Here is a 13144-nt window from a genome sequence, read left to right on the forward strand (position 1 = left end):
TTAAACAATGTTACATTTTTTGTGCAGTTTGAAAACCGTATGTATTTCACTTCAATATCAAAAATGTCTACCAATACATATTCTCAGCATATCACTTATTTACACCTTTCTCTGCATGTAAATTGTGTATTATAGTGCTTGATTGTTCGTGAGCAAAGACAACTGCAGTTTTAGTTTAGGCTGACCAAATGAAAAATATTTTTTAAACTAAATGTCAAATAAGTAATAAGCACATGAAGTCAATCGACATTTTGACCACTCTATAGACGAGATCTTTTCCAACAGCAATAGAAATATTGCTCCACCTAGTGGAGGCAGGCGTTGTATTGTTACAGGGCAACATCCTGACTGGATTTCTCTCCTTCAGTAAGATATGACTCTTCACTCAACATTTTCAGGGAGATCCATGTGAACTGTAAAGTGGGTCTGAGGATATGCACCTGCTCTATCTCCTTGTATGTGACGAGTTCCAGATGGCAAACCTTTTCAGAGGTGGCACTACATAGGGAAAAAAAGAGGGAAAAGCAGCATAAAGTAGGGTAAAGGGAAGAGGGCAGATTATTTGACGCCGACAGAGAAATGGAACAAACTAGCATAGAGTATTTTTAAATTAAATAATAAAAAAAAAAAAGACTGCTTCTCGCTGTTATCCTAAGAGTTGATTTCAAACACTGCGCTGAGTACGGTGCCCTATTTCCAGGCGGCTCTTTCTACCTGCGCGGAGCCCCTCCCCTCTCTCCCCTGCCCTCCTCCCCCCTCCTCGGAGTTTGTGTTGCACTCGTTGCAGTAGGAGGGTCCATGTGCACAGATGACGTCGCTCTGATTCAAGTCCGACGGACTCCTTCGTTTGTTTTTATTACTCCTTTTTTTTTTTTATTATCTCGGGCTCAGAATCGGTAATCTGCAAAATTGCGGCCATAATGTGAGCTCATCCGCCGCTGTCGTCCGACCCGTCGCCGCCGTTCGTCCTGCCAGGAGCAGCGGCTCGCTGTTGAGGATTACTAGTGATAATACGCAGTAGACTTCTCCAGTGTGTCTAGCTGTCAAACTGAAAACTATGTATTGGAAAGAGTAAGCAGAGGCCATTTGTTGATATTTATTGACTTTGTTTTTGCGTGTCTTTTTTCGTCCTCTGGATTATCGCTGCCCAGCAACACGGCCACCTGACAACTCTGAATGTCGTACTTAAGGTAAGGAAGGACGGAGCTCACTGTTTGAGTGCACATTTCATTTAGAGCTGGGTCTGAGAGAATGAAAGCAAACTGCTCTCTGCTCAGTCGGATCACTAAATACTTGCATCCCCGGTCTTTTTGCTGTGGGAGAGAAATCTAATAACTTTACACCGGGACCGCTAGCCCTGGTTCTGCTACATAAACGAAGTCGCCAGGAAGTTTGTGTACTTTATGTACAAACACAAATAGCCATCATCATTTTTAAGTGGATTTCATATTTCTTCAAGCACCTGTGTAGAGGTGCTGAGACATGATTTCCAAAAATATGACACCACTAATTCATATGTTCTTCCTTCTGCACTTTGTCCCTCTTGTCATTGAAAGAAGCCGTCTATGAGACTACTTTAATTATAACTTCAACAATCTAACAAAAATGTTTTGCGCACACGCAAAATGGAGAGAGTTGCATGAGTGGCAGGGAAATCACGGCAGGAACAAGAGAAAGCAGTTATAACTCTGACATTTTTTTCGTTCTCTTATTTATATCTATAGATCTGCACACACTGTGCATTGGGTATTTAGCATGCAACGTGAATAACTTTAACTCAGATGTCTTGGCTGCTCCACAGCTGTCAGCCCTTCAAAGAGTGCACCGTAGCACTGAAAAATATATCGGCAGGAATCACCGAAAGAAATGCCTTTCATTGCAACCGATCGTGTCAAGTGTCTCATTATTGCCGGAATAGTTGTTGCTTTTGCACATGAGGGAACCGCTCCAGCCGCTAAAGCAACATTTTAAGTTATGTCGCAGCTATGTTGTGGCTGCAAGAGCAATAACTATTGAGTGACAGCTTTCCGACCAATCCATGAAAGGCCTGGATAAAGCTGGTGGATCTCTGGCCGAAGTGTCCAATAGAGGCGCAGCAGAGGTGGGAATTTAAACAAAAAGCCCAGACGACGTCACGTAGATACATTAACCCTTGAAATGCAGTTTTCTTCAAGTTATCAGACTGTACATACCCTGTAGTGCAGTGACAAGGAGCTTTATCAGCACGAGAGGAAACACTGTACAGACTTGCTTTGGATTTTTATTTTCAGATTCAACATATTGTTTACACAGCATAATTTACGTTTCAGTCTTGGTATTCTTCAGTTATTATAATATTATATATCTACATCTTCACACATCCATTTCCCCTTCCCGCCTACTTTTTTTTGCCTAGGTACTGAAGCAGAACCATATGCTATCCAAAACCAACAAGACCATATTTACACTCTAGATTTAGGATTCATTAGCATATTTCTAAATATATCATTCAGTGCCACATAAACCTGTTATCTCTGCCTGAAGGCAAATGCCCTCAATACACCTGTCACTCTTGTACTGTATTATTATTATTAAGCCAATTCCCTGCAGCTTGAAACAACAGCATTGTGAACCTTTCTCATTCATGTCTTTTGTCTTCATTCACCAGGTGAATCAATGAGCCAGCCATGGAGACCAAAAGATACCAAAGTTTCTTTGATGGGAGTGATACAGAGAACAGATGGTCCCAGGTCCCCAACACCATGGAGCACTGCTGCAGCACAGAAGATTCAAGTCTGACTAGCAGTGATATCCTGATGGACATAGTCAATGTCAGCTGTCCTGCTGGAAGCCCAGCCAGCGACTGCAAAGACAACAATTCAAAGAAGCAGGAGCAGCCAGTGCTTCGGCTCAGCCAGAGCCAGCCATTTGTTCTCCCACACTTCAACAACTCTGTTCATGGTCATAAGCAGGAAATGGACTCCAAGGAGCTTTCCAAGACTGTGGCTGAGTCTATGGGCCTGTATATGAATGCTGCCAGGGAGGCAGACTTTGCCTTTAGCCAGCATGGGGGCAGTACCAGCCCTGGGAAGATGTATCCTGTGTGTGGACGGGCTTTAGAGGAGACCCAGTGTGGCTCCACAAAGAGCCCAAAGTTAAAGCCATTTGGTTTCCAGCAGCCCAGCACCACTCCTAGAGAATGCACCACTGGAACTCCAGTCGGCTCAGCCTCAATGCTGGCCTCATCTCTGTCCTGCAGCCCCCAGACCTCCAGCTCCATCTCTAGCCCTGGGGGCAGCAACAATATGGTGTCGTCAACCACCAGTCCTCCTACATGTTTTGGACCAGTGTGCTCATCCGTCAGTAGTCCTGCCAGCCAGACGTCTTGTGCTGCAACTCTGGCCAACATCAAGCGCAGGAATTCAGCTACATGTAGCCCTGTGGAGTCCAGCACAGTGGGCTCACCACCTCTCACCAGTCCACTCAACATCATGCGGTCCCCCATGTCCAGTCCCCAGAGTATGAGTAGTGTGAGATCGCCACCGTCCTGCAGCACTACCTGTAACATTAGGTCATCTGTCTCGAGCCCCACAGGTGGCAGCTGCACCAGCACTGCCACCTGCAACACAGTACGGCCCTCCATCTCCAGTCCGGCCACAGGGGGCACCATGACTGTCAGTAGCCCACAAAACCCTTCCTCTGGTGGGTTCCCTGTGTCCAGTCCTGCTGGTGGACTGGGTTTGGTGCAGAATGACACCAACAGCCCAGAAGCAGCAGGTCTGACCAGAGACACAGACTTCAAGAACTTTGAATTCCCTAAAGTAGAGATGGTAGACGGGGAGGTGTTCAACGTCGGCTTAGACCAGATGGGCATGGTTAAGTTCATTAAAAACGAGCCTGGAACTGATTTCAGGAGCATGTGTTTAGGCAGCTCCAAATGTAATGCGAGTAGTACACCTTTTATCACACAGATTAAGAGTGAGCCAAACAAAAATGAGGGATGTATGAACCAACAGCCCTATGGTGAGCAGTCACCATCTCTTAGTCACTTTCCTGCATCTGAGACCACCTATTTGTCCCTGAGGAATAACATTGATGAATACAGTCTTTCTGGTATCTTAGGACCCCCTGTCTCCTCTATGAATGGGAACTATGAGCCCGATGTGTTCTCCAACAATGTCCTGTCTAAAGGGGTTAAGCAGGAGACCACTGATGGCAGCTATTACCAAGAGAATAACAGCATGCCTACATCGGCCATTGTTGGAGTTAATTCCGGTGGACATTCATTCCATTACCAGATTGGAGCGCAAGGAACAATGTCTTTCACGCGGCATGATGTGAGAGACCAGTCCAACCCTTTGTTGAATCTCATTTCGCCCGTAACGGCGTTAATGGAGTCGTGGAAATCTCGACCGGGCATGTCACAAGTGTCACTGTCCACCAGAGGAGAAGGGTACCTGGGTCAGAACTGCATCACAGACAGCATGTCCAGGTAAGGAGAATGCTAATGTCTCTTTGTAATCTGAGTGAGTCTGACCTCTGACTTTAAAACCGCACGTTTCTGACTTGTGATGAATATTGTCAAGTCCAGTTTTAAAGAGAGAAGAAGTTTTTGCCAGTATACCTGAATAATAGTGTGTTTCTCTAGTAGAGGACTAGTGTGTTACATTCAGACTCATATTGCACCAGGGAGTTAGGGCGTTTGCTTTGAACAGTGCAAAAATAATAACAGCAGGGCTTGGGAAAGGCAGCGGGATGCTGGCTGGGGGAACAGGAATTAAAGGACGGGGTCCAGGTCATTGTTATAGTAGCATGTGATCACAACATCATCCCTGCAAGCACTGCCCTGTGTTCTTCTGTAACACAGAGGCAAAGTTTACCTCTTATCAGGGGCCTGTGTGTGTACAACAACAATTTATTGGTCTGTTATGGGGAGGTCTAGCTAAGACCTTGTGTAATGCAAATGTCTGTTTTTATGGGCCCTAAGCCATTGGCAGCATCATAAATTATGAATGATTGATCACATGTTTTTGTTGCCAAACTGATGAAGTAAACAGTTGCTTTTGTGAGGGTGGGGGCTGAAACAAAAACAAACAGGCCAAAGGGAACAAATCTATAATAGCCGCCAATCTGGCAAAGTGCAACTTTGACACAGTTGTTGTGCTTCCAGTGTATTTTGGTGTCCTAGTTGCATGTGAGGCCAAAAGGAAGTCATATCAACACAATTACCAACAGCAAACATCAAAGACATTATCTAGACCCTGAAACACGTGAAAACATTGTTGAAAATACAGAAGTAGGTATAATCACCTAATAATGTGAGGTGCTGGTGTTTATTTGCCGTAGAAAGGTTGGGGACTCTGGGTGTGATATGATTATTGTGTATTTCAAAAGGTGGTGTTCTTAGAAACTACATTGCTGTATTATAAATTCACAGTTTTTATGAGCTGGTCTAAAGAAGCACTAAACAAAGTCATAAATGACTTCCTGCATATCACCGCTTTGATACGAGTCTGATGAGTTGTACAGTATTCAACCTGCTGCTGGGATGTTAATGTATGTTGCTCCGCCACTGTGACTTGACCCTGACAATCCCAGACCCACTTTGGGCAGCGATGTTGCACAGAATCTCAAAATGAAGATTTATTAGATCAAAAGCTTTCCTTATTGAATTTGTAGAAACCATCTTCAGCAGATCTCACTGATTGTTCTGCTACTTTCAATTGTCTTACAATTTCATTTTCTTTAGCTGTGGTTGTTCTGATTGCAGGGACAAGTTTGGAGAAAGGGACTGTGAAAAAGTCAGTTGATCTGTGTTACATAACTGTCTGTATACGTAGCTCATCAACTGCAAACGGATTTACTGTAGCATGAAAATGTAGTACAAAACATAACTTCATTATTATATATGTATATTATATATATAGTATATATTACATTATAAAAAGCCTCTTCTAGTAAGATGCAGGGTCTCATTTATCTATGTATGTAAGAACAAGCTAAATGAATTACAGGTCTTATATTATGCTAATGTTCAGGTTTATATATTTGGGTTTCTACTACTGTAGAACATGTTTACATACTCTAATGTTAAAAAATACATTATTCTCTCATACTGTCCGCCTGAATATACCTGTATTAACCTGTCTGGTTAATACTGTCTAAACGCTCGAATGCACCTGCCTCTTTAAGCCCCCCTCCTGAAAAAGCCCAGTCTGCTCTGATTGGTCAGTGTTTTCAGGTCTTCCGCATCTACACTCTCTGTCTTTGTATTGCCAATGCTGCCGGGGGAGCTGTAACTGTAACGGCACTGTAGCTTCCTTTTCTACCTATAAATATGCCATCAGAAAAGTAAGGAAGTCATAGGCACAGACTCTGAATTCGCGCTGTGAACATTTCTCTGTGGATTGAGCGTTTTGATTCATAGAATTTAAATAGCATCTCAACCTGCTTTGGAATAAAAAAAAGACATGGAAATCAAACTTTTTACAATATAGGATCGATCTACCAGACAATGTAGTACAGGCTCCTTCAGTTAACTCTTTTAAGAAAAGATTGGATAAGTTCTATTCAACAAGGGATATTTTGTATAATTTCAAAGCTGACTTGTGATTAAAGATCAAATTATTCTGATTAGTTGTACATGTATACTGTGGTATTATTTGTTTTATGTTGTCTGTACAGTATGTTTGTTTGTTGTGGTTGGTGAGTCTGGTGTGGAGAATTTATGTCCTGTACCAGAAATATTTCATTAATTAATTAATTCAATTTTAAGATTAACTGATGACCAGATTCATTCCTGTAGTTTTTCTAATCTATAGCTCATAAAAAAACTAGATTTTAGATTAGATTAGATTTATTGTCTTTGTTATATATATATATATATATATATATATATATATATATATATATATATATCTTTTTTCCAATTGCAAACATATCGTAAGTATGTTGTGTAAGTGTGTCTGTATTTATTCACACTGAATCTCACCCATACATCTGACCTGATTATCTTATCATCTCTATTTTTTATGTCTTCTCTGTTTGACATGTTTATTCAGCTTTATATGTAAAGTACACGCTTCTCTAGGGAGTAGATACTCGTCTGTGTGTTTGTGCTATAACAAGGCAAGCAGCTCCGAGGAGACTGATACAGCCCCGTTACCTTGGAGGCGACCCATATGGCAGGAGCCAAAGCGATGTTGACGGGATCACTGCCACCTTGGTCCTAATGAGATCCAGCTTAGCCCTAATGTCAGACAGGATGACAGTAAGAGGTGGGCCACATGGCAGCCAGCCAGGCAGGCAAGGAAGCAGACAGACACAATCACACATGCCTACATACATACATACAATTAATGCATATATACACACATATACATAAATAGAATGCAAAAATCTACCAATTTTTTACAGGTTTCTGCCTGCTCAGTGTCCTGTTACCGCAGTAGTATTGTATTGATTGACAGCTATACTTAGACATAAACATAGGCTTATTGTATCCTGCCTGAAATCTGAAAATGCACTGCAGGAAATCTGTGGTACTGTTGAGCTTTGGACTGACACAGTGCCCAGGCCCAATATTTCATAGGCAAAAATATTACATAACCATTAAAAAGCACAACTAAAACTCTTTGATCCGCTGAAGCCTCGGATGACAGAGTGTAAAATCCCTTGGCTCTTTTTTCTCACTTTGGTTTCCTCTGTAAATGGTTTTAATTAAAAATGGCTGCTCATCTGAGTGGTCTAGATTACTTTGTGCAAAAACGTTTTAAGTTAGATTCACAAGACAGAAGTAAGGCGAAGAAAATGACTCATCCTAACTAGAATTGTTGTAATTATGTCATGTTTGATTTAAACTTAATGCTCAGACAAACAATGTGGTCAGAACGGTGTATTGTAATGTATGTGTCTTTTATTACAAAAATGTTGAGTTCCTGTATTCATTTTCTTGAAGAATATTTAAAAAGCTGTGCACTATAGTTCAAAGTCCAATATGAAAGAAGTCATGAAAATTGTCATAAAATGACCTATATTGGTGCACTGGATTATGTTTGCTAGCTGCCTAAATCTCCAAATCTCTTTTCACCCTATTTAGGGCATTTTTGTGCTGGTTTTCACAGTAATGTTTAACCAAATAGAATTACTTTAAAACTTTTCAGCCTCCTGACCTAATCATTTCATAATCTGACAAATTGTAAAGACTCGAAATAGAAGCCAGAATAGAACAGTGTTTTTTTTTTTTTTTATTTAGATAAGGTCTCATTCATTTTTTTGCCTTTTCTATAGCCATTGGGAAAGTAGCACTTTACTATAGGCCGATATTTTTACTTGCTTTAAAGCCTGCAGCCAGTTGCTGCAAATCAACAGTGTGTGTCCATCATGAAGAAGCACCAGATTCATGCTTTGCACTGGACTCTAGCCAACCCTCAATGTTCTGCAAAGGGCTGAAAAGGCATACTCCTGAGAGCACACTAATAAGGCTTTAATTGTATGTTCCTCCACTAAATTAATGAATGGAAATGATTTGATTAATTCAGACACTGCTGGATACTAATATCCAATTAAATTCCAACACCAGGCATGCACAGGGGCTCCCAGTGCATTATGGGCTCCTGACTCTAAAGCGGGCAGCTGCTTGTTTGGGTTGTGAAAAGGATGTTACAGGTGAAGGTGCTGGGGAATGGCTGTGGGTCTCTGCTGTCTACACTAATCTTGCAAAAATGTTGTCTCTCAGTGCATTCAAGTGTATCCATTATGTATGCTGTCCAACTTTGTATTTTTCATTTAATGACTTAGCTTATCAAACATTTGAGCACATAACTGACAAACTTCAAGTGCCAGGCTCATGGTTTTCATTCGGTAACTTCCATTATTCAATTTGATTTAATGAATATGAGGTAGCTGTAGAAAAACACACAATAACATTCTTGAGCCTACTCTTTTGAATGTGTAGAAACTCTTAAGGTTGATATCTCCGCAAGTGCATACCTGACAGTGATTGAGCACTCTTAAGCAACATATAAAAGAGTTAAATAAAAATGAAGAGTGTTTGATGAAATTAATTAATTCATTTCTTTTGATATTGAATTGTATGTGACAACCAGTCGTGAATTGATTAAAAAAAAATAGTGCAGCGTGGATGGTGAGAACTATCCATATTTAATGAATAAATGGGGTTCAGCCAGTTGAGGATCAAAGTCCTCATGTGCTCAGTACACAATATATAGTGCATACATCCGATTCTTACTAACTTCTTATCAAAAGAAGACATGTATTTATTTATTTTCAATTATCAGTACGTCTAATTTATGATACATCCAGGCTATGGTGGTTTGAGATGGTCATCTTCAGTATGATTGAAACCTTGTTAGATAATTGTGTTAACAAGATGTAAGTAAGAGGATTGATCAAAATCTTTCAAGGACCAAATTACATACTTGTGGCACAACATACAGTAGAAAAGACTTTGCAAAGGTCAATGAAACGGGTAAAGACTATACTATAGGCCACCCAATATGCATTTGAATGATATTGAATGATCTAAGTGTAACATTTTTCAAGTTTGCTTCTCAAAAGAGGTGAATAATCACACAAAGTTTAAAATTTCAACCTGTGAATCAGTTTACAGAGAGAGAAGTGTGACACTGTCTGTCTCAGGGTAGGAAGAAAACGACAGTACTTGTATACTGAATGAACACTGAAAATATTTTTTCAGTATAATAGGATTTGTCATTCCCAAGGACAGCCTTGATGCAACTGAACAACCCCCCTGCCTTAAATAAGTTCACTTTCTTAAAAATTGACCAAAAGTTTTGTCCCTCCCACCCAACACCTTTCATTGCCATGAATATCTACTGTGTGCATGGCAAAGAAGAAAAAGAAAAAGATGAGCATTTACTGGAAAAAATCTAAATGAATAAAACACCTGAATGGAAAAAGAAAATCATATATAGAGCCCAAGGATTCAGTTCTTTTCTATCTTTTGGGCAGCCAATCATTCCTTGGTGTGGGTGGATTGGATGATGCGTAGAGCAGAGTGGTGAGGCTGTACACAAGATATGAGTGGTAAGAGTGAGATTCTACTGTCTGCTGCTAAAGATATTAACATGTATCCTTAAAAAGAATTGCCTCAGGAAGATAAGAGCTCCATGTGAGGCATTTTGGACCTTGGATGCAAGGTGAAACCTTAGTAAAGAGAAGGACTATTATTTGTTTGTTTAAAGTAAAGGGGTTACATGGCTGCATGAAGCAAGGACTTAGTAAACCACTCTAGATTGAGAAGCTTAATACCATATTGCCATCAATGCTGTTTTATAGCCTCACAATAGGATGCGGTTTATAATTTGTTCAAACAAATCAACATTAATTATGGACTAACTTAATTTGGTTAGAATCATTGATCGCTGTCTGACTCGCAGATTCGTTCAAGAACTCTATTAATGAAGGCTTGCCAATTTTGGCATATAATCATTTGGGCTGCAGCTATCAAATCTTTCTGTAATCGAGTATTCTACCGATTATTGCATCGATTAATTGAAAAAAATATATTTTATATATATATAATTTTGCATAAAAAATGATTGTAATCTGCGATATTTTGCAAAAAAATAAAAAAATGTGTGCGTGCATATGTGCATGGGGGGGCAGGAGGGGCGAGATGTGTGTTTGTTGAAGGCAATACACTCTCAATTTACCATGAATAAGTTTACTATTTAAACAATTCAAAGTAGTGCAGAAAATTCTACCTGACGGATGTGTTTACTAAAACAGGTTTCAAAGACAAATACTGTAGATCTATTTAGAAAATGAATGAGAGAGATATTGTCAGGAAGAGCGACTCGCTCTCTTCCTGTTTTCCGTAACAACAAGCAACGAACAAAACGCCACTGACACTGACATTACTTAAACGAAATTATAAAGACTGATCAGGTAGATCAGGTAGGTGACGTTATGTTTAACATTCATGAAATACTAAACATAGAGGCATTCACAAGAACAGCTAACGTTACGCATTCTCTTCCTGTTTCTCCGTAACTACGGCAACATCCCTCCTTAAACCGTAACAGCGGCACTCAGTGAAGTGGCGTTTACAACGGGCCCCTTTTGGCTCAGATGAATCATCGATGTTGTGCTGTTGTGTTGTAGCAGCTCTAGTTTGCAGTGGACTAATTGCAACTTTTTGGCTTCTATTTTAAGTGCAAAATGATCCCACACTTATTCTCTACCTTTTCCGGATGTAGTGGTGTGCATCCACGAAAACGGTCCGTGTGGAACAATGATCCCTGCACTGAACAGGCAAATCAAACTTTCTGTTAACCTTAAAGTGATGGTGTAATGTTTTGATTTAATTTAATGTACAATGCACTTTTGTATTCTAATTTGACATGTAAATGGCCTAATTTGACATGTAAATGGCCATGTATATGTATATATGAAATGTCACTTGTAGATTCTTAGAAGTGTGTAAATAAATTCTACTTGCACTTCGGTGGTGATCACCCAGTAAAAGCACGACTGGAAACTGCGGCAGACCAGATCCGTCCAGATAGGGATAATACCAGCGACTGGCATCCGGCTGGTTATATGTGATATGTAAGTGCAGCGAGCTGTTAGACAGCTGTTGGGAGGAGAAATAAATCTGTCATGATAGGTCCAAGGAAAAACACCAGTACATCTACAATATTATTAGTCCTCACTAGACAGTGGGGGAAGAAGTAATTAGAGCTTTAACTTATGTAAATATAAATAAATACTGTTACAACAAATTGACATTCGAATTCACAAACATGTCACCTTTTTCACCTCTTGTGAGTTTTCAGGTCTGAATCATGCAAATTAGGCGTTAGCAAAACTTCACAGATCTTACAAAATTAGGCAATACCTCAAACAGTTTTTTGTTATTATTATAATAAATGTATCCCCCTCAGGAGTTGCTGGAGACCAAAATAGAGCTCTTTGTCACAATGTTTGGTTTCCGGGTAAAAAAAAAACCTGCGGTGCTGAGCAAACAGGGACAAATAACAACTGGATATACTCTCATCTCATTCATCCAAAACGTATGTTTGATGCTTTTATAGTTCATTAATAGCCACACTTTCACTAACGTTAGGTTCGGGGCCTTATTTACCTGTTGGGCCACAGACTAAAGGAAATTACACCACCCAAAACTAGCATCGGAGGTGAGATGTAGCTGTTCGTAACTCCAGATTTTATTGATTTAAGATGCTAGCAAAGAAACACAAGTACATAAAATAAGCACAGCTGAAATGTCAGATAGGTCGGACAGTCGTGTTTAAAAATATTGTTGAATGTTACAGCTGAAAATTACAACAAAAATCAACAAGTTCGGTGATTGTCTCCACAATTCAAATTAACTGCCAGTTGTCTATCGAGAAGTAATTTTCTCGTAAGCATCACAGTGATTTGGTCTGTAGACCATTTCACAGTTTAACCATAATTTTTCTAAATATGTCTCAGTTTATTTCCTGCTGCAGTGTATGTGAATGACACTGGATCGAAAATGGTGCTTATGAAACCAACCATCAAACTATAAATTATATTTAATAATATGCAGGAGGGCTAACGATAGCCAACTCCAGCGATAATAGACCGGATCGGCTCCGTTTGGTCATGTTAGGGACGGGCGATATGACCTAAAAAGTTTTCTGCAGTGACAGAATTATATCACGGAATATTCCACTCAAAACATGATACCGCCTTTTTATTAGGGCCCGAGCATGTTTCGGCCCCTGGCACTGAAAGTGCAAGGAAACCCATTGTCTTCGATGAAATTATTATCATTTTTCTACTGCACCATCACATTTTTGAGGGGCTTAGGATGCACGTAGGCAAACAGAAATTGGCACATAAGACAGAAGTTGTGATGCGAAATTGTGAAGTTCTTGAGGTTTCATGGAATGCCATGATGTGGCGTGGCGGTGAATTGTGCCCAAAACATGAAAAAGGAAGTTGTCATAGCTAAACTTTAAATCTGCCCCAAATTTCTCAGTCCAATGCTGAAATTAAGTCATAGTCATAGCGCCACCTACTGACAACAGGATTACAGCTTTATACGTCAAACTTCGTTGCATTTTGAGGGGCTTGGGATTCTTGAAAACTCACCAAAACACACAGGTCAGAAGTGGCATAAATTGCAAAGTTC

General features: G+C 40.2%; 1 protein-coding gene across 1 annotated transcript in view; it reads left to right on the top strand.

Annotated features, from left to right (window-relative positions):
- The first annotated feature begins 868 nt into the window (after nt 1-868).
- The window catches only part of nr3c2 (nuclear receptor subfamily 3, group C, member 2), an 84432-nt gene continuing 72156 nt past the window's right edge, over nt 869-13144 (top strand). The window contains exons 1-2 of the mRNA XM_083923617.1: nt 869-1190; nt 2648-4471. Of these exons, the coding sequence (XP_083779743.1) occupies nt 2667-4471 (1805 nt within the window). The 5' untranslated portion in view covers nt 869-1190; nt 2648-2666. The remainder of the gene's footprint in view (nt 1191-2647; nt 4472-13144) is intronic.

Source organism: Echiichthys vipera (assembly GCF_963691815.1).
Source record: "Echiichthys vipera genome assembly, chromosome: 2".
NCBI lineage: Eukaryota > Metazoa > Chordata > Actinopteri > Perciformes > Trachinidae > Echiichthys > Echiichthys vipera.